The sequence below is a fragment of the Oncorhynchus mykiss genome, chromosome 20 (genome assembly GCF_057628025.1).
Source record: "Oncorhynchus mykiss isolate SJ-2025 chromosome 20, ASM5762802v1, whole genome shotgun sequence".
NCBI classification, from domain to species: domain Eukaryota; kingdom Metazoa; phylum Chordata; class Actinopteri; order Salmoniformes; family Salmonidae; genus Oncorhynchus; species Oncorhynchus mykiss.
This window is the reverse complement of record NC_143041.1, coordinates 16728171-16755986: the sequence shown is the minus strand read 5'-3', so window position 1 is coordinate 16755986 and position 27816 is coordinate 16728171. Positions and strand designations below refer to the sequence as shown.

The window sequence follows — 27816 nt, the reverse complement described above, 5'->3', positions numbered from 1 at the left end:
ACTGTCTTGTCTCATCACTGCAACTCCCGTACAGACTCGGGAGAGGCGAAGGTCGAGAGCCATGCTTCCTACGAAACACAACCCAACCAAGCCGCACTGCTTCTTGACACAACGCACATCCAACCAGGAAGCCAGCCGCACCAATGTGTCGGAGGAAACACCGTACACCTATCGACCTGGTCAGCGTGCACTGCGCCTGGCCTGCCACAGGAGTCGCTAGTGCGCGATGAGACAAGGATATCCCTGCCGGTCAAACCCTCCCTAAACCCGGACAACGCTGGGCCAATTGCGCGTAGCCCCATGAGCCTCCCGGTCGCGGCCGGCTGCAGCAGAGCCTGGGCTCGAACCCAGAATCTCTGGTGGCACAGCTAGCACTGCGATGCAGTGCCTTAGACCACTGCGCCACCCGGGAGGCCGTCTTCACGCTTTTTGATGCATTTCAGAACTTCAGTTTCATCTGCTTGGAGCAACAGTGAAGTGGGCAGGGCAGTACTGATTTATTCTCTTACATCTGCAAGCGGTGTCTGAACATCAGACAGGATGGCATTGTCTCCCTCAATCTGTGCAATGGCTACTGCTATCGGTTTCAGGAGTTTCAGACTGCTTACCACTTTCTCCCAAAATTCATCATCCAGGAGGATCTGTCCATAATCGGCAGCCCCATCAAGTGATATGGCCATTTCTTGGAGACTCCTTCCCCACCAGGAGAATGTCAAACATGATGACAACACCACCCCAACGGGTGTTGCTGGGCAGCTTCAATGTGGTGCTCTCGTTATATGCTATAACTTGATGACCCTTCACATACCTAACCATTTCCTTGGCTCTCTTGTAGAGTGTATCCATTGTTTTCAGTACCATGATGTCCTTGAGGAGCAGATTCAATGCATGAGCAGCACAGCCAATGGGTGTGATGTGAGCGTAGGACTCCTCCACTTTAGACCAAGCGACATTCATGTTCGCAGCATTGTCTGTCACCAGTGCAAATACCTTCTGTGGTCCAAGGTCATTGATGACTGCCTTCAGCTCATCTGCAATGTAGAGGCCGGTGTGTCTGTTGTCCCTTGTGTCGGTGCTCTTGTAGAATACTGGTTGAGGGTTGGCGATGATGTAGTTAATTATTCCTTGCCCACGAACATTCGACCACCCATCAGAGATGATTGCAATACAGTCTGCTTTCTCTATAATTTGCTTGACCTTCACTTGAACTCTGTTGAACTCTGCATCCAGCTAATGAGTAGATAAAGCATGTCTGGTTGGAGGGGTGTACGCTGGGCGAAGGACATTCAGAAATCTCTTCCAATATACATTGCCTGTGAGCAGGTGAACCAGTTGTATACACAGCTCGAGCAAGACATTCATCAGCATTTATCTGACTACGTTCCTCCATTGAGTCAAAAAAACGTATGATTCCAGGACCATTGAGATGTTGCTATCGATAAGGTGTTAGAGTCATCATTTTCACTTCGAATAGAAGTAGAGGGACTTTTGTCAGAGGTTGCTTGTTGTGAGTGCTGAGGGAACTTTATGCACTTGGCCAGATGATTCTGCATCTTGTTGCATTCTTCACATATGACTTGGCACAGTATTTGAAAATGTACACAGCTTTTTCTTCTACATTAGCTGCAGTGATATGTCTCCAGACATCATATAGTGCCCATGGCATTTTCCTGTAAAGATTAGAAACAAAATTGTAATACAAACCCAAATACAATTCCATGTACAAATAAATAGTTAAGCAGTTAGATTAAACAACTACTTTGTAAGATAAATGTTTTAAAATGAAACATGTATGGAAACAGGTGAATTAACACTCCTCATTGACCAGGCTCAAGCAAGCTAAAAACCACATGGTAGCAAAAACTAACTAGCAGAAATTGTTAACAAGTTAGCAATGATTTAAAACACACGTTGATGTAGGCTACTATTTACTAGTTAACAAAAAATCATGTATGTCATATAAAATATATTCACCCCACCCAGTATGGTAATCAAAACTTACCAGAAAGCATGTAGTCCTTGGCTCAGACAGTGTAGTAGTGTGGGCTCAATAGCATCTCATTAGTGTGCAAGATCTTGAGAATCAGCTCTACATATGATGGAATTATGCACTGTGCATACAGAGGGTTGCAATTCCATTGAATTGTGGATCATTTAACCAAAATATGCCACAAGACCTAGATTTGCCTTATGCGTATCCCACAAAAAAAGGTTCACTGTTATAAGCTAACTTTTGTTAATGAATTTAAGCAAAATTCCCAAATTTCCCGGGCTTAACGTCCCATGGAAATTTTCCGGAAGGTTTCCAACCCTTTATAACCCTAGTAGCAACACAACATGACAACAACATGGTAGCAACACAACATGGTACAAACATTATTGGGCATACTGTAGACAACATCACAACGGGCAAGAAGGTAGAGACAACAATGCATCACACGAAGCAGCCACAACTGTCAGTAAGAGTGTCCATGATTGAGTCTTTGAATGAAAAGATGGAGACAAAACGGTCCAGTTTGAGTGGGTTTTTTTCAGCTCGTTCCAGTCGCTAGCTGCAGCCAACTGAAAAGAGGAGCGATCCAGGCATGTGTGTGCTTTGGGGACCTTTAACAGAATCTTACTGGCAGAACGGGTATTTTATGTGGAGGATGAGGGCTGCAGTAGGTAGCTCAGATAGGGGGGAGTGAGACCTAAGAGAGTTTTATAAATAAGCATCAATCAGTGGGTCTTGCAACTGGTATACAGAGATGATCAGTTTACAGAAGAGCATAGAGTGCAGTGATCTGTCCTATAAGGAGCAAATCTGATGGCCGAATGATAAAGAACATCAAGCCGCTCAAGAGCGTAATCACAGCCAACTACGCATAGTAAATATCGGCCAAATAAATCTCTCTACCTGACTTCCAAAGGAATATAAAGAAATATGCCACATTCAGGTCTGTTTGTGACATCAATCTCACACTCTCCTTCACAACCAGACAACTAACCATTCCACTGCTGGAGTATCCCCTGCATCAATTAGGCTGAGATAACATTCCACTGCTGGAGTATCCCCTGCATCAATTAGGCTGAGATAACATTCCACTGCTGGAGTATCCCCTGCATCAATTAGGCTGAGATAACATTCCACTGCTGGAGTATCCCCTGCATCAATTAGGCTGAGATAACATTCCACTGCTGGAGTATCCCCTGCATCAATTAGGCTGAGATAACATTCCAGTTAGTCAATCATTCTCATTGGCATGCAGACTGCATGAGAGGAGTGCCTCGACCCCACTGTTGTATAACTGGAAACTGTATACCCTGACAGTCAAACAGGAACGATACTTACTGCCCTGGTCAGGCCCCAGAACTAAAACCAATACTGGCTACTTTCTCTCCTCACCCTGTTAGGACACACTCATGTCCTGGTCACCTCAAAGACTTTGAATCAACGTTGCACTCTTTGTTTCAGTAGGCTAAGTAGGGATACCGTTAAAGCTGTACATATACGCTGCTCGAGTGGCTGACTGTTGTATAACAGGTTGCTTTCCTGTAACTTGGTTACACTACTGTGTGCTTGTGTCTCGAAAAACATGAACACACATTTAAAAGCTAGTTGGCTTCAGCTATTCAAAACAGAGGCATGGCAGTGCCACTCATAGTTATACCAAGAGCCGTATGAAACCCTTTCAACACTAGAACCGCTGGAGCAGTTATTTTTGACCACTCATGATTTATTTATTCACAAACAGAACTGGAGTTATAACTAGTTTTAGGAGTGCATGTCACTTTTTGATGGTTTTCCCATGTTGCCCCTGACTTCTCCCGGGAGTAGGGCCTGCTCCGCTCCTTCTGCTGATAATCACTCTGATAATTACCTCGAAACTGAACCTAAACTATACCGATTTCACACATATAACAACAGATGAAGTAAAGTAAGATGGGGAGAAAGAGGGAGAATGGGTGAGTTGATGAGTGAGGGGAAGCGAGCGATGCATAATTATGTAAATCACCAATTGTGAATGAAGAACAGGGTGGCCATTCTATTGTATTGATCTATTCTAACTATCACCTCAAAACGGTGTACAGTCCACTGAATCCCAGCAGTTTTGTCAGTCTACTCTCCAACTAGGCTACACAGTAAGAGTACATGCTGAATGGCTTTCAATATCTGGGAAAATATCCCCACGGGGCAGCAGGTGAGAGGGAGTCAGAATGTGGTGATGAGTCTTGTGGAACCTTAGGTTGGCAAGGGGAGAAATGTCACCATGTAACATTTCTTCACTTTACTGTCATTGCTGAACAGGTTGCTTGCAAAGAAAACAAGTCTGGCAGGGCAGCATGAACAAAATGAGACGGGAGCTCCCTCCCTCCGCACAGAATAAGGCACCTGCACAGACATTGTACTCCACAGCGGTGCTGAAGAATGATAAGACAACGGGACACAATAACGAGAGAACCGGAGGCCATTACGGACTACAACCAAACAAAGGTATGTCAAAGTGTGTCAAGCCAGTGAACGTTACGAAAATGGTGGCAACTGTTGCGACAAGGGATAACAGCTAAATGAAATCCAACTGACGCAGCAGATAAGTGCAATTGGCTATGTTTGACTGCTGTCCTATTGACACTTATTACTTATGTTCATTATAATGCCATACTTGTTTTTGTGCTGAGATTCACTATTTACCAAGGCCATTATAAAATGTTTAGCCTACTGCTGTTTCCATCATTTGACCGGTGGTTGAGGTATTTTATTTTGTATTTTGTTTTTAGAAAAATAAGCTGTTTACCGTCTTCTAACACATATGTTTTCCGTCTCATAGTTGTAACAAAAACACTACACAAATAAAATGGATTGAACACTTGAATTTTCGTGTGTTTATTAAACAAAAAATGTTTGTACAGTAACAAACTAATGTAAATGCTATTGTGTTATTTAAAATATTTGTTTTAAAGTATTCTAATGTTACCCAAGGCCTTCATAAACACAACCAAACAATTATGTTGCGATAGAATGAATGAAATGTATTAATTACATTGTTAGAATGTTTTAGTCAGAGGCCCAGCAGCTCCCGTGTTCAAGACAGAATAACACAATACAAAATAAACCAGGGCAATTTATATGCAGGCAAAGGTGTTTGAGTGTAATTATGTTGGCCATATTGGATTCATAATAAAAATGTATTTACACCGACACAGTCTTTCATCATTTGGTTCTTTGAGTCATTATGTTTCCACCAGTGGAGGCTGCTGAGGGGAGACCGGCTCATAATAATGGCCGGAACGGGGGAAATGGAATGGCATCAAGCACATGGGAACCATGTGTTTGATGTATTTGATACCATTCCACGGATTCCTCTGAATCAGTATCAAATACATCAAACACATGGTTTCCATGTGCTTGATGCCATTCCATTTCCCCCGTTCCGGCCATTACCATGAGCCCATCCTTCCCAATTAAGGTGCCACCAACCTCCTGTGGTTTCCACATAGGAGCCCTCTGTCCTTAGTGTGTATGTATTTTTGTCAGGCAGGACCATATAGCACTGAGCGAGAGACCATTTGACTTGTAAAGTTGTCTATTAACCAGCTACCAAAAAGTAAAGCTTACATTCATCAGAAATATTCATAATTGGCAACTTCCGCCGAAACTCTCTCAGTGTTTACAGGTCTATATTCCCAAGATCCATTACGATACCCTTATGCTGTTTGTTTGTGTGCGGAGTGTAGACAAACTGACTACTTGCATTCCACATTTGAGCAAATGTCAGAGCTTGCAATATTAGGTTACATGAGATTATGCAACCCATACACCCTCTAGCCAGACATTATTCTGCACTTTTCGAGTTTAGGGGGTGTGTCACAATATCTATCAAATTGAACCACTTTGGCAGTAAAAAAAATGTTACACAACCATCCATTTCATAAATGGGATACATTAGAGAGGAGAAAAAAAACATGCTTGTGTTTTGTTCTACCTCGGGTAGGAGTATCTATAAAAAAAAGTGCGTAGGCTTCGCCACTCACCTAAAAGGCACCTAATTGGTGGAACACCGCGGTTCCATCTTAAGTGCAACATCCTGTCTGTATTTTCCAAAAGATTAAAGTTTTCAAAAACATTCTGCATTGCATTCATTTCAGCCTGGAAAGCACTTGCATTGAAAATACATGCCACGTCAGTTCACGTATCTGTTCATTCAAATGTTCCAGTATCAAAAGACATTCCAAAACATTTTGGTACAATCCTGGTAATGAATGACACCTTTGGTGAATGTTCCATTCTAGAGTCATACCTTGACTGAGGAATAATTGAATGGATTATTCTGTACTCTCTTTACCATTCTTGCCTTGGACATCTAGTATGTCCTTCTTTTCAAAAGAACATCCAACAATCATTTAACTTCCACACACAAAAATATGATTTAGGGTGCCATTCCAGACATGACCACAGACTGTGATAACTAGATAGCCATGCAGACAGACAGACTTACATTAGCCTGGATGATGACCAGGTAGCGGGTGATCTCCTCGTAGTTGAGCCTCTCCCTCAGGACCATCGAGCCAGAAAGGGTGAGAGGGATGTCAAACGTCCTGTTGGCCATCTGTGACACAAAGAGATACACTACCCTGGGTTAAGAGTGCACTCCCCTCAGAAAAGCTCCCCCTTGCCTCATTCATTGTCTGCCAGAGCGAGTGCAGAGATCTCCGGTGTAGAGATTGCCTCAACAGGACATTTGTGGCTTTGTGACCCCTACCTAGTGATATGAGTAATACGGTCATAATCGAATATCTCTAGCAATCTTTTGAGGCTGTGCAGTGTGATTGCCATCAGTCGTGGGTTTAAAGAGAATCAGATTGGATGGGTCAGTCAGTAAGTATTGAGATGTAACATACCGGGTCAGTTGGGTTGTACTGGATGATGTATTCGATCTGTCCGTTTGGGCCGTCATCAATGTCCAGAGCTCCATTATTCCCAGTGAAGCCGGAGAAGATGGTGGTGCCAACTGGGGTCAACTGTGAGACATTATTACATCGTTATGACAATACTAACGATCCAAACTATAAAAAGAAGTCTCCACACACTTGAATCAGATGTAAGTGTCAGTTTTCCTGTGCTAAGCATTTGGTCGACAACAACCTTCATCAAAACACCAACGATCCAGCCATTCTGAGTGAAACATACAGTAAGGGCTAGGAACCTTACTATACTATATTATCACGAGACTTAGGTGCCCATACGACTATTAAGATTCTCTCGATTCTATATGCTTTGTAATTTGATACTGCAATTTTATTGCGATTTGACATTCCTGACATATTTCTCACTATAGTGTACATCTGCTGCAGAGGGACAAGAGAGCGCATGAGAAAAATGAGTTTTGATCAGTCATGGAAACAAAAGTGCTGAAAACAATATTGGATCACTTTTTTTTTTAAGATGGAGAACAAGCTATAGGATGAAAAATACTGTAGTTTTGGTGCAGGCACAGTCGACAATAGCGCTAGCTTACGCTACCTAGCAACAAAAAAAGTAGCTATATAATATCGTCAAAAATAGCATTGCGATATGCAACTAAGATTTTTCCCGCGTCACAACATGCTGTTCATTTGTTTACAGACAAGCATATTGCGGTGAAAACAGGATTAGTTAGGTTTTGAAGTGACTGGTTGCGCAACAACATAATCCCTGTTGGATTCTGAGGTGGCTAGCTCAGCCAGTCACCAACAAAGCCTTGCTCTTTCTTGGTCTTCTGAGAGGTGCGAGTGATTCACAGCACCAGAATGCTTCCTTTCAGCTGTCATACCTGAGCCCCACAGTGGACCGCTATCAGATGTGAGAAGAGAAGGTAATAGTCTAGTGCCTGTTGGCAGCACCAAGGAAACCTGGGTATTTTAGCTCCTGAAATGCTACTCTGCTGCTCTTGTATCTGACTTTTCAGGAACATGAACACACAAAAGAAGTCAGATTACAAGAGGAAGAGAGGAGAGAGTTCAGTGAAACACGACTGTAAAAATGTTTTCACTGAGCTGAATAGGAAAAACCTCATAGAAACCCACAGCAGGGACCCCGAGTGTAATTTCTAAAGAGGTGCTGTAATGAAAAGTAGAGGCACGATTTCCATGTTTCCCATTCGCAAAAATTGAAATCTACTCGGTCGTCTTCGACAGGATAGGGACAGCCATACATCCCATCCACTCTGCAATTTTGTTAACCGCAGAAATGCATAAGCGCGCATTATTTAGGAGCTGACATTATTTAGGACAGGCGCCAAGATTCCTCATTGGGATGCAAGGCTCTCCCAGCGCCAACCGGTCACAGACACGCCTCTGGGAGCACATCACTCCTCCACGTCCCTTAGTCTGCACATCAGCGCCTCAGTGATAAACATTGCGTAACAGACTGTATGCATGAAGGCCGCCGTAAGGAATGAATTAATGTGGCATAAAGATGTGTACAGTGCATTTAATAACCAAGGGGTTACATACACCATTTAGCACATCTTAGTAGTTTATTGGGATACACAAGGAGAGGCCAAAAGATTCTCCCCATATGAGATAACAAGGTGTTGAAAGGTTAAGGTGCATCTAGAGCTGTCTAAAGACTAAGTGCCTGATTAACACGTGTGAGTGATTCAGCCTCGACTATAACTCTTGATGCCAGTCTCAGGTGACGGTGTAGTTAATGGAATTTTTAAACAGGGTCAAGGTCTCACAAGAGCATACAGCTAGCACGCATGATTGGCATTCACTCCTCCCATCCTCCGGGCTTGCAACTTCAGCGGAAAGTTGGAAAGCATGCAAGTAAGGCTCTCCAGATACTCTATGACACACAGTACCGTCATGCCAAGTATGTCCACGTGTGCAGTCAAGATCTCCCATTAGCAGATGTCTTCAGCTCCACAACATACTTCGTTCAGCCGCGAATACCTCTAGCTGTTATATCGCTCTCTGCTTCGACAGCCTTGTAGCTCTCCACTACATGGGCTTCAAAAGCTGACTGATGGACAGGAGTCTCTGCATTCTATTGGACCTCCTATCTCCGTGTCAGTTGAACATTTCAGTCGCACTTTGTTTGGATAGTCCGGTTTCTCCCACCTGTAGTTGCTCTACAGGTCAACTATCTGTCGATAAGCAACTATTTGGGTTACGTTTAGGTTTAGGATGAGGGTCAGGGTAAGGGTTACGTTTAGGGTTAGGATGAGGGTCAGGGTAAGGGTTATGATGAGGGTCAGGGTAAGGGTTAGGATGAGGGTTAGGATGAGGGTCAGGGTAAGGGTTATGATGAGGGTCAGGGTAAGGGTTAGGATGAGGGTTAGGATGAGGGTCAGGGTAAGGGTTACGTTTAGGGTTAGGATAAGGGTCAGGGTAAGGGTTACGTTTAGGGTTAGGATGAGGGTCAGGGTAAGGGTTACGTTTTGGGTTAGGATGAGGGTCAGGGTAAGGGTTACGTTTAGGGTTAGGATGAGGGTCAGGGTAAGGGTTACGTTTAGGGTTAGAATAAGGGTCAGGGTCAGGGTTACGTTTAGGGTTAGGATGAGGGTCAGGGTAAGGGTTACGTTTAGGGTTAGGATGAGTGTCAGGGTAAGGGTTACGTTTAGGGTTAGAATAAGGGTCAGGGTAAGGGTTACGTTTAGGGTTAGAATAAGTTCAGGGTAAGGCTTACGTTTAGGGTTAGAATAAGGGTCAGGGTAAGGGTTACGTTTAGGGTTAGAATAAGGGTAAGGGTTACGTTTATAGGGTTAGGATGAGGGTCAGGGTAAGGGTTACATTTAGGGTTATTATGAGGGTCAGGGTAAGGGTTACGTTTAGGGTTAGAATAAGGGTCAGGGTAAGGGTTACGTTTAGGGTTAGAATAAGTTCAGGGTAAGGGTTACATTTAGGGTTAGGATGAGGGTTAAGGTGAGGGTTAGAGCTAGGGTTAGTAGATAGTTGAACATGTTGCTGATAGTGTGTAGAGCATCTACAGATGAACTATCCAAGTAAAGTTTTACCAACATTTCTAACTGTGTGACAATAAATCTGTAGAGCAGAATAACGAAAGCAAACCATTTCCAATAGTTTGAGAACAGAAGCTGTATTCTCTGTCTGCTACTCCAAAAGGCTGCTCGCTAATGAGCTCAATCTAACACAGAAACACTCAGGGGACCCTTTTTCTATTAGGGAAAAGCTGCAAAATCACCATGTAGCTAATTTGTCCCCTGGTGGGACACCTCAGTGAGACACCAGCTGCTCTGTGGCCCTCTATGCCCAGAGCCCATGGAGAATGTACTGTTAAACCACATAGACCCATGGAGGTCCCAAAGTTAAACCACGGAGACCCATGGAGGTCCCACTGTTAAACCACATAGAGACCCATGGAGGTCCCACTGTTAAGCCACATAGAGACCCATGGAGGTCCCACTGTTAAACCACATAGAGACCCATGGAGGTCCCACAGTTAAACCACATAGAGACCCATGGAGGTCCCACAGTTAAACCACATAGAGACCCATGGAGGTCCCACAGTTAAACCACATAGAGACCCATGGAGGTCCCACTGTTAAACCACATAGAGACCCATGGAGGTCCCACTGTTAAACCACAGAGACCCAAGCAGTCCCAGGGGTTGGATGGGCCATCAATGTTAAACCACACAAAAAATCAGGAGGTCTCCAGAATAAAATGTGGGAAGATCCTACAGTAGCTATAGTTACAGTAATTTTAATGACCACAGTCTTAGTCTCTTTAACAGTCAAAAAAGCTCCATGGGAATAAGTGTAATTAGATTTGAATTTATTACCGTACCTACCAGTCCACAGTCACTGAGCAATGGCTAATATTTCACATTTTTACAGCCTTTCCCAAATTGTATGGCCCTATTCAGGTTGAACGGACTGAAATATTCAATACTAAGTAAATGAGATATTGCTCAATGGTGGCCTGTGAACCTGGAGCGAGAGTCAGACACATCGTCTTGGATTGTAAAAAAAGATTTAACTAGGTTGTCCTGGGGGTCTCACCTCGTTTATGGCGACATAGTAGCGAGGCTTCTGGAACTGGGGCGCGTTGTCATTGCGATCCCTCACAACGATGCGCACCTCGTGTCGAATGATGCTCCCGACCAGCTCGTTGGTGCACTGGACCTGGACCACGATGGAATGGATGTAGGAGGGGGGCTAAGAGGGGGGGGAGCATAGTTTTCGAAGGAACCAAGGACAGCAGGGGACAGAGAGTCATTTGTCTCCTTTCAACTGGTTCACACTGAACAAAATGACTGGGATTGATGTGTAGAACATGTATAGAAAGTTATGCTTCAGATCAGACTATTACTATTCTATTATCATAAACTACGCTAACACCGGTACATAGCATATACCATTTAGCCAACGTTTCTATCCGGTGCACTGTTCAAAGTGTACAGTTCAGTGCATGTGCAGGACTTTTCTTTCAAGAATGGATAGGGTTTGTTGCTTGCACACTGTACATGTTTAATAGGAGAATGCAAAGAAACACAACGTGGCTACAGTATGCTGTGGAGCTTATTTTACCTCAGGGTGTATTTTGAAGGGAATGTAAATGTGTCGCTAACTTGCGGTGAACAGTTTTTTTCTTCTTTAGAGTAACCCAAACCCCACAGCAAAAACATATGAATAGTCATAGCGTGTTTGAATGCTTACATCTCGGTCGAGGGCCCTGCCGGTGCTGTTCAGGTAGAGCCTCTGTCTGACGGGGTCCAGTATTACCCAGTGGTTGTAGTTGTCTCGGAGGGAGAGAGAGATGGTTCTACCTGGGTCTTCTGCTCGGCCTTGGATTTGCATATTCTCAACCAAAAGCGTTCCTTATGAGACAAAAGAAAAAAGTGGTTCATTTGAAATGCAGCCAGGAGTTGATTGACAGAGCTGTGATAAATATACCTGCTGGGAGCAGGGTTTTCCCTAGGCAACATTCCCTTGTGTTGTTAATCTCACTCTTCTCGAGTGCTCTTTTACGAGCTATTGTTACGATCTTTCAGAAAAGCAGGAGTAGAGAGCAGTGTGCCCAGGAAAACAAAGATTCACACTCATAGAACTTATTTTCTGACAATGAAAACATTCTTATAGAAAAACCTCAACAACTGCTTGACTGAAATTTTTTCAAATCAAAGGAAACCATTTGAATGATACAAAACGTCTGAAAATATGTCTTAAACTATTGGTCTATAAAAACCAGGGAGGCGGCCAAGCTAAAATTACATTTGAGCTCTTGACGACCTTGTCTGAAAAAGGCTATGCCTGCTTTCCCACACACACTTTGCTGCTGCAGTCCAGATAAGGACTAAGTGCCTGCCTGGTACCAAGCTTTGATGAAGCCCAAGCCTGAAGGTACTGCAGTCCATGTACATTAATTCTAATTCAGATAAGCACTGGCCAGTTCAGCCTCTGCTACTTACACAGTACCTGTATACATAAACATTTTTACATTTGAGCCATTTAGAAAACGCTCTTATCCAGAGCGAGTTACAGGAGAAATTAGGGTTAAGTGCCTCAAGGGCACCAGCAGATTTTTCACCTAGTCGGCTCGGTAGATTCAAACCAGTGACCTTCCGGTTACTGGCCCAACGCTCCTAACCACAAGGCTACACACACACACCTTTTCTGACATCAACTGTTGTGCAGTTGGAAAGGCAATCAAACCCATGTCAAGCCTACATCCAGTATGCAGCTAGGCCAGAGGGAAGTCAGGGGAAGAGCAGACAGGCCCACGTATCTCTTTCTCCTTTGCTAGCCACGTCATGGCTGGTCCAGTCTGCTGTGATGCGTCTCACACTAACGCTCATGGACAGTTGGAGCCCACTCACTGATACAGAACCAGTCAAACGTTTGGACACACCTACTCATTCATGGGTGTTTTTCCTTATTTTTTACTATTTTCTATATTGTAGAATGTAGAAAACTATGAAATGGAATCATGTAGAAAGCAAAAAAATGTTAAACAAATCAAAAATATATTTTATATTTGAGATACTTCAAAGTAGCCACTCTTTGCCTTGATGACAGCTTTGCACACTCTTGGCATTTTCTCAACCAGCTTCATGAATAATTATTTTCCAACAGTCTTAAAGGAGTTCCCACATATGCTGAGCACTTGTTGGCTGCTTCCAACTCATCCCAAATCATTTCAATTGGGTTGAGGTTGGGTAATTGTGGAGGCCAGGTCATCTGATGCAGAACGCCATCACTCTCCTTCTTGGTCTTGGTGTTTCGGGTCATTGTCCTGTTGAAAAACAAATGATAGTCCCACTAAGCGCAAACCAGATGGGATGGCATATGGCTGTAGAATGCTGTGGTAGCCATGCTGGTTAAGTGTGCTTCGAATTCTAAATAAATCACTGACAGTGTCACCAGCAAAGCACCCCCACACCTCCTCCTCCATGCTTCACGGTGGGAGCCACACATGTAGAGATCATCCATTCACCTACAGTGCCTTGCGAAAGTATTCGGCCCCCTTGAACTTTGCAACCTTTTGCCACATTTCAGGCTTCAAACATAAAGATATAAAACTGTATTTTTTTGTGAAGAATCAACAAGTGGGACACAATCATGAAGTGGAACGATATTTATTGGATATTTCAAACTTTTTTAACAAATCAAAAACTGAAAAATTGGTCTTGCAAAATTATTCAGCCCCTTTACTTTCAGTGCAGCAAACTCTCTCCAGAAGTTCAGTGAGGATCTCTGAATGATCCAATGTTGACCTAAATGACTAATGATGATAAATACAATCCACCTGTGTGTAATCAAGTCTCCGTATAAATGCACCTGCACTGTGATAGTCTCAGAGGTCCGTTAAAAGCGCAGAGAGCATCTTGAAGAACAAGGAACACACCAGGCAGGTCCGAGATACTGTTGTGAAGAAGTTTAAAGCCGGATTTGGATACAAAAAGATTTCCCAAGCTTTAAACATCCCAAGGAGCACTGTGCAAGCGATAATATTGAAATGGAAGGAGTATCAGACCACTGCAAATCTACCAAGACCTGGCCGTCCCTCTAAACTTTCAGCTCATACAAGGAGAAGACTGATCAGAGATGCAGCCAAGAGGCCCATGATCACTCTGGATGAACTGCAGAGATCTACAGCTGAGGTGGGAGACTCTGTCCATAGGACAACAATCAGTCGTATATTGCACAAATCTGGCATTTATGGAAGAGTGGCAAGAAGAAAGCCATTTCTTAAAGATATCCATAAAAAGTGTCATTTAAAGTTTGCCACAAGCCACCTGGGAGACACACCAAACATGTGGAAGAAGGTGCTCTGGTCAGATGAAACCAAAATTGAACTTTTTGGCAACAATGCAAAACGTTATGTTTGGCGTAAAAGCAACACAGCTGAACACACCATCCCCACTGTCAAACATGGTGGTGGCAGCATCATGGTTTGGGCCTGCCTTTCTTCAGCAGGGACAGGGAAGATGGTTAAAATTGATGGGAAGATGGATGGAGCCAAATACAGGACCATTCTGGAAGAAACCCTGATGGAGTCTGCAAAAGACCTGAGACTGGGACAGAGATTTGTCTTCCAACAAGACAATGATCCAAAACATAAAGCAAAATCTACAATGGAATGGTTCAAAAATAAACATATCCAGGTGTTAGAATGGCCAAGTCAAAGTCCAGACCTGAATCCAATCGAGAATCTGTGGAAATAACTGAAAACTGCTGTTCACAAATGCTCTCCATCCAACCTCACTGAGCTCGAGCTGTTTTGCAAGGAGGAATGGGAAAAAATGTCAGTCTCTCGATGTGCAAAACTGATAGAGACATACCCCACGCGACTTACAGCTGTAATCGCAGCAAAAGGTGGCGCTACAAAGTATTAACTTAAGGGGGCTGAATAATTTTGCACGCCCAATTTTTCAGTTTTTGATTTGTTAAAAAAGTTTGAAATATCCAATAAATGTCGTTCCACTTCATGATTGTGTCCCACTTGTTGTTGATTCTTCACAAAAAAATACAGTTTTGTTTTATATCTTTATGTTTGAAGCCTGAAATGTGGCAAAAGGTCGCAAAGTTCAAGGGGGCCGAATACTTTCGCAAGGCACTGTACTCTGCGTCTCACAAAGACACAGCGGTTGGAACCAAAAATTGCACATTTGGACTCATTTCACAGATTTCACAGGTCTAATGTCCATGTGTCCACACAATGTGTGCTTCTTGGCACAAGCAAGTCTCTTCTTTTTATTGGTGTCCTTTAGTAGTGGTTTCTTTGCGGTCACAACTTGCAGACTTGTTTACGTGCTGCTGTACGTTTTGTTGCCAACCTTACTTTGCTACCAACTTCACGGTTTTTACTTTTTAATTACAGTTTGTATTTTTAGTTTTTCCCCTCACTCAACTTTTTTTTCATTCAACTTTTTCACTCCGGACGTTTTATCTGGACATGGTTTGTCAGGACTTCCAACAGCCGAAGCTAAGTAGCAACATTAACATGATGCCTTCTAATTGCAGTCGCTGTAATATACAGGAGAACAATCGCCTTACGGCGAGGATAGCTGTGCTGCAAGCCAAGCTTCAGACGCAATCGCTAGCCAAGGGTAATTTCAGTGTAGGAAAGGATGAAACAGCGTCTATGCCACCAGTAAGTACAGATAGTAACGTTAGTATAAATCCCCTCGCACGGTCCCCGCAGCCGGACAACTTTCTCATGGCTTCTGGAGGGAAATGCTGTAGGAATGCTCAACCGGTGTCGCTCATTCAGCCAACAGAAACTTTCAACCGGTTCTCCCCATTAAGCAGCGAGTCGGAGTCAGAGGCTGAGCCTTCTCTGGTCTCTACTCCACCCGTTACGGGCTAATCTGAAGATGGTGCTGGCTAAAGCTAAAACTGCCGAGTGTAGAGAATATAGAGATATTGTTATCCACATCGGCACCAACGATGTTAGGATGAAACAGTCAGAGGACACCAAGCGCAACATAGCTTCAGCGTTTAAATCGCCTAGAAAGATGTGTCAGCATCGAGTAATTGTCTCTGGCCCCCTCCCAGTTAGGGGGAGTGATGAGCTCTACAGCAGTCACACAATTCAATCGCTGGTTGAAACTGTTTTCTCCCCCTCCCAAAATATAGAATTTGTAGATAATTGGCCCTCTTTCTGGGACTCACCCACAAACAGGACCAAGCCTGGCCTGTTGAGGAGTGATGGACTCCATCCTAGCTGGAGGGGTGCTCTCATCTTATCTACGAACATAAACAGGGCTCTAACTCCCCTAGCTCCACAATGAAATGGGTTGCAAGCCAGACAGCAGGTTGTTAGCCAGCCTGCCAGCTTAGTGGAGTCTGCCACTAGCACAGTCAGTTTAGTCAGCTCAGCTATCCCCATTGAGACCGTGTCTGTGCCTCGACCTGGGTTGGGCAAAACTAAACACGGCAGTGTTCGCCTTAGAAATCTCCTCCTCCATTCCTGCCATTATTGAAAGAGATCGTGATACCTCACATCTCAACATTAGATCCCTCACTTCAAAGGCAGTTATAGTCAATGAACTAATCACTTATCATAATCTTGATGTGATTGGCCTGACTGAAACATGGTTTAAGCCTGATGAATTGACTGTGTTATGAGGTCTCACCTCCTGGTTACACTAGTGACCATATCCCCCGTGCATCCCGCAAAGGCAGAGGTGTTGCTAACATTTACGATTGCACATGTCAATTTACAAAAAAAAAGGCCATTTCATCTTTTGAGCTTCTAGTCATGAAATCTATGCAGCCTACTCAATCACTTTTTATAGCTACTGTTTACAGGCCTCCTGGGCCATATACAGCGTTCCTCACTGAGTTCCCTGAATTCCTATCAGACCTTGTAGTCATAGCAGATAATATTATATTTTTTGGTGACTTTAATATTCACATGGAAAAGTCCACAGACCCACTCCAAAAGGCTTTCGGAGCCATCATCGACTCAGTGGGTTTTGTCCAACATGTCTCTGGACCTACTCACTGCCACAGTCATACTCTGGACCTAGTTTTGTCCCATGGAATAAATGTTGTGGATCTTAATGTTTTTCCTCATAATCCTGGAATATCAGACCACCATTTTATTACGTTTGCAATCGCAACAAATAATCTGCTCAGACCCCAACCAAGGAGCATCAAAAGTTGTGCTATAAATTCTCAGACAACACAAAGATTCCTTGATGCCCTTCCAGACTCCCTATGCCTACCCAAGGACGTCAGATGACAAAAATCAGTTAACCACCTAACCGAGGAACTCAATTTAACCTTGCGCAATACCCTAGATGAAGTTGGATCCCTAAAAACATTTGTCATAAGAAACTAGCTCCCTGGTATACAGAAAATACCGAGCTTTGAAGCAAGCTTCCAGAAAATTGGAACGGAATTGGCGCCACACCAAACTGGAACTCTTCCGACTAGCTTGGAAAGACAGTACCGTGCAGTATCGAAGAGCCCTCACTGCTGCTCGATCATCCTATTTTTTCAACTTAATTGAGGAAAATAAGAACAATCCAAAATGTATTTTTGATACTGTCGCAAACTAAAAAGCAGCATTCCCCAAGAGAGGTTGGCTTTCACTTCAGCAGTAATAAATTCATGAACTTCTTTGAGTAAAAGATCATAATCATTAGAAAGCAAATTATGGACTCCTCTTTAAAGCTGCGTATTCCTCCAAAGCTCAGTTGTACTGAGTCTGCACAACTCTGCCATGACCTAGGATCAAGGGAGACACTAGTGTTTTAGTACTATATCTCTTAACACAATGATGAAAATAATCATGGCCTCTAAACCTTCAAGCTGCATACTGGACCCTATTCCAACTAAACTACTGAAAGAGCTGCTTCCTGTGTTTGGCCCTCCTATGTTGAACATAATAAACTTATCTCTATCCACGAGATGTGCACAAAACTCACTAAAAGTGGCAGTAATAAAGCCTCTCTCGAAAAAGCCAAACCTTGACCCAGAAAATAAAAAAAACTATCGACCTATATCGAATCTTCCATTTCTCTCAACATTTTTAGAAAAAGCTGAAGACAAACAATGTATACGAAATGCTTCAGTCTGGTTTTAGACCCCATCATAGCACTGAGACTGCACTTGTGAAGGTGGTAAATTACCTTTTAATGGCGTCAGACCGAGGCTCTGCATCTGTCCTCGGGCTCCTAGACCTTAGTGCTGCTTTTGATACCATCGATCACCACATTCTTTTGTAGAGATTGGAAACCCAAATTGGTATACACGGACAAGTTCTGGCCTGGTTTAGATCTTATCTGTCGGAAAGATATCAGTTTGTCTCTGTGAATGGTTTGTCCTCTGACAAATCAACTGTAAATGTCAGTGTTCCTCAAGGTTCCGTTTTAGGACCACTATTGTTTTCACTATATATTTTACCTCTTGGGGATGTCATTCGAAAACATAATGTTAACTTTCACTGCTATGCGGATGACACACAGCTGTATATTTTGATGAAACATGGTGAAGCCCCAAAATTGCCCTCGCTAGAAGCCTGTGTTTCAGACATAAGGAAGTGGATGGCTGCAAACGTTCTACTTTTAAACTCGGACAAAACAGAGATGCTTGTTCTAGGTCCCAAGAAACAAAGAGATCTTCTGTTGAATCTGACAATTAATCTTAATGGTTGTACAGTCGTCTCAAATAAAACTGTGAAGGACCTCAGCGTTACTCTGGACCCTGATGGCTCTTTTGACGAACATATCAAGACTGTTTCAAGGACAGTTTTTTTCCATCTACGTAACATTGCAAAAATCTGAAACTTTCTGTCCAAAAATGATGCAGAAAAATTAATCCATGCTTTTCTTACTTCTAGGTTAGACTACTGCAATGCTCTACCTTCCGGCTACCCGGATAAAGCACTAAATAAACTTCAGTTAGTGCTAAATACTACTGCTAGAATCCTGACTAGAACCAAAAAAATTGATCATATTACTCCAGTGCTAGCCTCAATACACTAGCTTCATGTTAAGGCTATGGCTTATTTCAAGGTTTTATTGCTAACCTACAAAGCATTACATGGGCTTGCTCCTACCTATCTTTCCAATTTGGTCCTGCCGTACATACCTACACGTACGCTACGGTCACAAGACGCAGGCCTCCTAATTGTCCCTAGAATTTCTAAGCAAACAGCTGGAGGCAGGGCTTTCTCCTATAGAGCTCAATTGTTATGGAATGGTCTGCCTACCCATGTGAGAGATGCAGACTCGGTCTCAACCTTTAAGTCTTTACTGAAGACTCATCTCTACAGTAGGTCATATGATTGAGTGTAGTCTGGCCCAGGAGTGTGAAGGTGAACGGAAAGGCTCTGGAGCAACGAACCGCCCTTGCTGTCTCTGCCTAGCCGGTTCCCCTCGCTCCACTGGGATTCTCTGCCTCTAACCCTATTACAGGGGCTGAGTCACGGGCTTACTGGTGCTCTTCCATGACGTCCCTAGGAGGGGTGCGTCACTTGAGTGGGTTGAGTCAATGATGTGGTCTTCCTGTCTGGGTTGGCGCCACCCCTTGGGTTGTGCCGTGGGGGAGATATTCGTGGGCTATACTCAGCCTTGTCTCAGGGTAGTAAGTTGGTGGTTGAAGATATCCTTCTAGTGGTATGCTTTGGCAAAGTGGGTGGGGTTATATCCTGCCTGTTTGGCCCTGTCTGGGGGTATCATCGGATGGGGCCACAGTGTCTCCTGACCCCTCCTGTCTCAGCCTCCAGTATTTATGCTGCAGTAGTTTATGTGTCGGGGGGCTAGGGTCATTCTGTTATATCTGGAGTACTTCTCCTGTCTTATCCGGTGTCCTGTGTGAAGTATGCTCTCTCTAATTCTCTCTTTCTTTCTCTCGGAGGACCTGAGCCCTAGGACCATGCCTCAGGACTACCTGGCATGATGACTCCTTGCTCTGCCAAGTCCACCTGGCCGTGCTGCTGCTCCATTTTCAACTGTTCTGCCTGTGGCTATGGAGCCCTGACCTGTTCACCGGACATGCTACCTGTCCCAGGACTGCTGTTTTCAACTCTCTACAGACAGCAGGAGCGGTAGAGACACTCTCAATGATTGGCTATGAAAAGCCAACTGACATTTACTCCTGAGGTGCTGACTTTTTGCACCCTCGACAACTACTGTGATTATTATTATTTGACCATGCTGGTCATTGATGAACATTTGAACATCTTGGCCATGTTCTGTTATAATCTCCATCCGGCACAGCCAGAAGAGTACTGGCCACCCCTCATAGCCTGGTTCCTCTCTAGGTTTCTTCCTAGGTTTTGGCCTTTCTAGGGAGTTTTTCCTAGTCACCGTGCTTCTACACCTGCATTGTTTGCTGTTTGGGGTTTTAGGCTGGGTTTCTGTACAGCACTGATATATTAGCTGATGCAAGAAGGGCTATATAAATACAATTCGACCATGAAGGCCTGATTCACGCTGTCTCCTCTGAACAGTTGGTGTTGAGATGTGTCTGTTACTTGAACTCTGAAGCATTTCTTTGGGCTGCAATTTCTGAGGCTGTTAACTCTAATGAACTTGTCCCCTGCAGCAAAGGTAACTCTGGGTCTTCCATTCCTTTGGCGGTTCTCATGAGAGCCAGTTTCATCACGGCGCTTGATGGTTATGGCGACCGCACTTGAAGAAACTTTCAAATTTCTTGACATTTTCCGGATTGACTGACCTTCATGTCTTAAAGTAATGATGGACTGTCGTTTCTCTTTGTTCATTTAAGCTGTTCTTGCCATAATATGGACTTGGTCTTTTATCAAATAGGGCTATCTTCTGTCTACCACCCCTACCTTGTCACAACACAACTGATTGGCTCAAACCGAAGGAAATTAAGAAGGAAAATAATTCTACAAGGCACACCTGTTCATTTAAATGCATTCTAGGTGACTACCAAATGAAGCTGGTTGAGTGAATGCCAAGAGTGTGCAAAGCTGTCATCAAGGCAAAGGGTGGCTACTTTGAGGAATCTACATTTTTCCTTTGCCAAGGTAATCCATCCACCAGACAGGTGTGGCATATCAAGAAGCTGATTAAACAGCACAATCATTGCACATGTGCACCTTGTGCTGGGGACAAGAAAAGGCCACTCTAAAATGTGCAGTATTGTCACACTAAACAATGCCAAAGATGTCTCAAGTTTTGAGGGTGTGTGGAATTGGCATGCTGACTGCATGAATGTCCATCAGAGCTGTTGCTAGAGTATTTCATGCTAATTTATCTACCATAAGCCACCCCCAACGTCGTTTTACAGGATTTGGCAGTACGTCCAACTGGCTTCACAATCGCAGACCACGTACATGTATGGTGTCGTGTGGGCGAGCCATTTGCCGAAGTCAACGTTGTGAACAGAGTGCCCCATGGTGGCAGTATGGTTAGGCATAAGCTATGCACAATGAACACAATTGCATTTTATCAATGGCAATTTGAATGCATATCTGTATTCCCAGTCATGTGAAACCCATAGATTAAGGCCTAATTACTTGATTTACTCATATTAAATGTAACTAAGTAAAATCAAATAAATGGTGTTTATATTTTTGTTCAGTATACATAGCTTTGTTATTGTTATTTATTCTGTTACTATTTTCTATTTTCATTCTCACATTTTCTTACCTTTTAACTATGCATTGTTGGGAAAGGGCTCGTAATTAAGCATTTCATAGTAAAGTCTACACTGTTGTATTCTCCGCATTTGACAAATACATTTTGACTTGAGTAGTTAACCTCAGGCTGGCTCCATCCAGCCTCTAGCAGCTCTGGCTGAGTGACCTGGAGTAGCTCTGCTTAGCTAGCAGAACTTTGCAAGAAAGACAGATGAAATGTACAGATGAACACGACTCTCCAACCTCACGACTCTTCCTTGACTGTATGACTGTTCTTAGTGCACAGTAAAAACAGCTGGGTTTTTTTCTACATTAAGTGTCATAGAGTCAGAAGTTTTCCTATCAAGGCACAGCAGGCTACAAGGACTGATAAATAACCTGCCATTTTTACACTGAGGCGCAGTTTAATGCAAACACATATTTGAGGATTACCGTTGCTGTATGTTGACAGTATATGGGAATGTGAAAGCCACAACTTGTGCTTGAAGCAGTTTACTATCGTGTTTGAAGCATGTTTCTGACAACAGACTAGAATGCTTGGCTATGTAGAATTTGAATAAGCACGAGTGTGTGTACGGCGTACGATCAAGATTGGATTTACATTAGTGTGCATGCTACCAAAACCCTGTCACCTTCAGTACTTCTTTCATTTACATTTTCCATGGCTCTTTTTTATTTTTTAACTATAGTTGGTTCCTACATAAATTCCTTAATACAATTTTTATGTTGCCTGATTGGAAAACCAGGGTCCCTGCAGACAGAGATCCTCAAAGATCTGCATGTTCAATCAACAGACGACCGACCACACACACACACACACACACACACACACCCTTAGGTTTGCAACTGTCTCTTAAAGTTGAACTCACCGCCCGTTTGCTTTTGTTTTGGCGGGATGTGCTGAATGTTGCTGTTGAGGTAACTAGGTACAATGTACTTCTCCACCAATACAATAGTAACTGTTTACCAGTGAAGACCATGTGAAGTGGGAACAATGCACGTAACTAAGTCAATATCTACAGGGAAAAAACGAAAGAGAATTACAAGCTGAGCTGAGAAAGGTTAATAGGTTTTGTTTTTACATTTACTAGATGAAGAGAGCGTAAGGAATTCGCACAAGTAAACATCCCGAATTTCTATGAGAAACTGGGGTGAGACTTGGTTCACAGGCTGCATCATTACTCTAATGTGCTAAGGGACTCTTCTTCCTTGTGATTGCGTTCATTTAAAATGTTTGATGACAGACAATATGTTTCACTCGTTCATTTGCTGGACAGAATAAGTAGAAATATCTGCAATTTCCCAACTGTGATGCACGTGTCAGACAGACACACCAATGGACAAAATGTCAATCTCCACTGGAATCCTCGCCAGATCAAGTCATCAATTTGAAAGATACCAAAAGCAGAAGTGTTGGGCTTTCCCGGAAGTTCAGCTATCGGTGCTGGAACATTTCCATTCGTTACACATCTATCTACACATTATTCATGTCTTCCTTATCACTCTCTAATCGTACCTCCTTCCCTGCTATGTTTGTGTACAGCAGCCAGATGGTTGTTATTCTACACTGATGGTTAAAGAACACATTAGTGGCTGATGCCGATGGTGTTTGAGTTACAGTACAGGTACAGACTGCACTCCCTGTTCTCCGGCAGCTGTAGGCTGACATTTGACTAGCAGTGAGCGGAGTCGTGCGGGTCCCTCAGCAGCTGGCAAATGGGATGGCATCTTGGCAGCCTGACATGGTCCTGCAAGCTGGCAGAGCACCTGTGACTGGTGACGTAGATTGGGGGGAAGCTTGGCTTGGCTCTCTGTCTGATCATACTGGGCTCCAGCCTCCAGGACACAGGGAGAAGGTTGCTGCTGGGTCAGGCTGGCGGTTTACACATTAACACAATGTTCCCATTCACCCCATGCAGAGAAAGCATATACAGTAGGACAGGCAGCAGAGACACTGATGTTGGTCCATTATCTCTTTTGGAATTGCCCAGACAGAGTAGAGTACCCTCATTGGCAGGGATATTTTGTTAGTAGGCATACTGCTATTGGGCATATTGTTGGGGGATGTAAATAACTGCACATCACCCGACGTCAATCTCAAGCTTTTTATATGGAATAACTGAGACCACAAAATCCTGACGGTTATTGAATAAATTCCTTACATCTGAGCTATAGAGTGCCTGTCTAAGGTATATTATTTTATTCTTATAAATACCAGAGACCATGGCATGGAATGTAAGCATTTACATTCGCCTATCATTGTCAGTGGGGTTTTAGTCACACACAGTATAGAAGGCCTTGCAGTTTGAGAGAAAAGCCTATAGGAGTGATCAACTAGTTTGTCGTAACTGTCATAACTGATCAAGTACTAGACGTCTGATCTGCTCGGCTGCTCTCTCTATAGACGGGTTGGATGACAACGTCACGAAAACGATGTGCACGCCTCCATGGGGCAGAAGGCAGCCTGTTGTCATGATTCTGGTTGGCCAGATTGCTGGCAAGAATGACAAGAAACTGCCATGTGGGGAATCGCAAGTGGCTCATCTCAGCTTGTTTTATCATGTTGTTGATACCATGTCTTGTATAGCTTACAAGTTGTCAACAATCTAAGCCAACCTCATCTGTTTTGCCCCGTTGTTGCTAAACAACCAACCCGTCTACAGCTCCATAAAAAAAAAGCCCCTACAGCATACACAGTCTTTCAATTTCACTCGGCAAACCTGATCCAATGACCTGCAATCTATTTTCCTTCTGTGAGGGTTATCCCACTCCCCGACGTACCGAAATCACAAACGTTGTTTTGCCTCTTGACGCACATCAGCATTTGTTGTGATACCGTCAAGGCGAAGACAAACGTGCACGTGTTGTTCGTTTCTACATACACCGTGGTGATGAACAGTTCTCAAAAGAAGAACACGGTACAGCAGATTCCCAGTCTGTTGCACGTGGCAAAAGCAAAATACATACAAATACATTGTTTTTAGCGTGTAAATGTATTTTATGTTGCGTATGACGTCTGCGGATCATTGATGAGATATCAACCGTGTTATACATAGGCTTAATACCGTATGACAATTATAAATCAAGGTTATACTTTATACAGGTCAAATGTTTTATTTAAAAGAGGGAGAACTTTTGCTTCACATATTTTCCCTTCAATTGAATCCAAGGAAATATATGTTTTTGGCCATTGACAATGATAATAAATAGTCTATTTCGCCCCGACATTACTTGACAAGTCAGCAACTCTGGCCCGGAGGAGTCTGAAGATTAATATTACATGAGTAAAATCAAATGGGCGTATTAGGGGTGAGGGGGGGGGGGGGGGTTAGATTTCCTGCAGGATGTACTGGTAGATTAAATAAGCTCTTCACAAAACATTAGGGAGGGAGCGAGTCAACGTGACCAATGGTGACCGACACAGTACAGCCTTGTACATCGTCTTCATCTCCGAGGCTCCATCTGCTTCTAGAAATAAATGGTGCATTGTGGGATGTGGGACCAGACACGCTAGAGTACATGTATGAGGTAATGATCCAAGTGTGTCCGGGGGCAATGTCCGTTTGTGATATTTTCTACCATCACCATGAAGCCTAAAGACATTTTTCACTTTCAAAACCCCTAACCTGAGGACAATTGGACATGGTCCCCATAAACTGGCCTAAATATTGTACCCTCTGCTGCAACTGCTAGTACTACAGTCCTTAAAGGACCTGACCACTACCATTCCACGAGCCTGGGACTACTTTGGTCTAATCAAGAAACATAGTCCAAGGCTCTAGCTAGGTCTCATAGAACTGTGAGCACAATGCCAATCTGTCGGTCTACCTTTCCAGAATGAAATAGAGCCGTGGCTGGCAGAGAGTCCTAATGCAAACCCCAACGCAGTCTGGGAAGAAAGGGGACACAGGCAGCAACAACACAGGTTCTCAATCACTGAATGATAGCACTTCTCATAAACAGTACAGACCTGGGTAAAGATGCTTATCCTCCCTGAGTGGCAGGTGATCGGGACAAAAGGGTTTTAGGGTAATGTTTCATGTTATGTATTACTGTAAAGATATGTATTGCTCGAATCTGACTGGAACGGCATAACTGGTATTGCATAACCAACTTCAAAATATTTCCAAAATGTTACAGTTGCCACATTATAGGGATAATAAAATACGAGTGGAGTTAAGAGGTGAGGAAGTAACCAGGAGAAGAAGGAAGTGTAAAAAATGGATTACAATTTGAGGTGAGAAAAGAGTGCCCCGTTCAGTAGCTAACCAGGACTGGTTGTCCTCCATTCCATCTCCTCCTTCCCCATTTCAATAGTCCAGTCCTGGTCATCTTTTCTGCCTGATACCTATCCCTTAGCATGGTGTACTGTATGTAATCGCATGGAGTTTTACAAATGGCATCGAGATCTGGTACCAGACTACCTATGCCCTGCCTCCTTTGACTCTGTCCCTCTCAGAAGCTCCCCTTCACACTCAGTACTGTCCTATTAGATCAATGACCCCTGTCCTTCCTCGTGATGTCACAGTTGATTCCTATCCCTCTCGTTACCTGACCCCGCCCCCTTCTCGTCACCTTTGTCTCCTGTGCTATTGGGTGTACACTCAAGAAGGGACCTTGAAATGGACCCCAGGGTTGCTGATCTGCTAACCACCTCTCTCCTGCCTCATAGGCCATAGTGTGTGTGTGTGTGTGTGTGTGGGTGGGAGGGAGGGAGGGAGGGAGGGAATACCTCACTACTGCATGACCCTCAGGTGCACCTCCATCACACTCACTGGCCCCACACCTCAGATTCCATCATCCACACCTGACACTCGCCACTGTGCCTCGACATTAAAAGACCATAGGAGAGCAAAATTCATCTAGCAACGAACCCCATTTCACAGTGTCTATTGTTTTTATCCCAGTTGAATTTGTAGAGAAATACAGAACAATTGTCAAAGTCTGCTAAGGTTATATCTTCAAATGACACTTTAGGTTTATATGACTTGGCAATCATACATAAAATTGTCCCTTTATAATAAAAAGTTGTCAGGGCTATAACTTTATTCATTTCCTATTAAATGACTTTCCAGCTGTCGGAACGGAGTGAAGTACACCTGAAAAAAACTCATGAATTTGCTGAGACAAGCCGAAGTTTTAAGGAAATGGGTTCACAAATTTACAGCTGACCTGATTTGCTTTCATTTTAGAGTGAAATCTTTACGGTGTCTGCAGAAAGGTCTATTCTCCAAATTCATCTCACAGAACAGTGATTTTGGCAACACTCCCTCTCTGTCTCTAGCTGGAAAAGGATGATTGAATTCAACTTCGGGGAGAATGATAATATTGCTATGTTAATCTGTGTGATACACAGCACTTGGTTTGTGGTCCGTCACTGTTTTTCCAAAGCTTAGACGTGTTTCTTTATGCCTGCACAAGGAAGCAAACTCTCTGAAATTCAAAAGGGGGGCCCATGAAATCAATGTTATTGAATAAATAAATTGACTGTGGATCAGTGAACAACTACAAACATACTATATAAGAAATATCCTGGTGCCAATCTAAAATATATTCTCGACAGCAATTGCTTCGGATAGGGCATGGCTTAAACTACATAACATGTGATTTCTTATGCTGAGGCATGGTTCATCCATTAAGTGAAGAGTTAAAGGCGCTTTCACGCAGTATGGGGTGAAAATCACAGGTAAATTACTGTTTCACGAGGAACAAATTCCCTTAAATCCTCTGACCTTGGAAAATATACAGTTGAACTAAAGAGCTTTTCAATGCAAACATTCTGACTCCTGCACAAAACCTCTCTCCCAAAAATAATTATGCTCGATTAAATGCATACTTTACAATGGTATGAAATTCATGCTCTACGAATACAAATTAGCCCTGGCTTTGATACTGCAAGTCAAATTAGAAAATTATTGTTGTCAATCAATAATGTGAAACCAGATGGAAAACTACTTAGGATGGTAGTGGACTATATTGCCACTCCTGTTATCTTTCATCTGTGCCTGGAGAAAGTGTTTGTCCTCAGACCTGGAGGGAAAATAGAGTTATTCCGCTACCCAAGAATGGTAAAGCGCCTTTTACTGGTTCGAACAGCCAACCAATCAGCAAACTTTTGGATTTTTGTTGTTGTTGATACAGTGCTGTTCCATGTGAACAAATTAACAATGTACTTTCAGCATGCTTATAGAGAAGGGCATTCAACATGTACTGCACTGACACAAATTACTGATGATTGGCTAAAATACATTTATAATAAAGAGGATT

At 43.3% G+C, this 27816-nt stretch overlaps 1 protein-coding gene across 4 annotated transcripts in view; it reads right to left on the bottom strand.

Moving 5' to 3' along the window:
- The window catches only part of pcdh15b (protocadherin-related 15b), a 213781-nt gene that overhangs the window by 130515 nt on the left and 55450 nt on the right, over positions 1 to 27816 (bottom strand). For all 4 annotated transcript variants that reach the window (XM_090212388.1, XM_036955811.2, XM_090212387.1 and 1 more), the window contains 4 exons: positions 11643 to 11803; positions 10986 to 11141; positions 6880 to 6999; positions 6477 to 6587 (listed from right to left, as the gene is read on the bottom strand). In XM_090212388.1, the coding sequence (XP_090068514.1) occupies positions 6477 to 6587; positions 6880 to 6999; positions 10986 to 11141; positions 11643 to 11803 (548 nt within the window). The remainder of the gene's footprint in view (positions 1 to 6476; positions 6588 to 6879; positions 7000 to 10985; positions 11142 to 11642; positions 11804 to 27816) is intronic.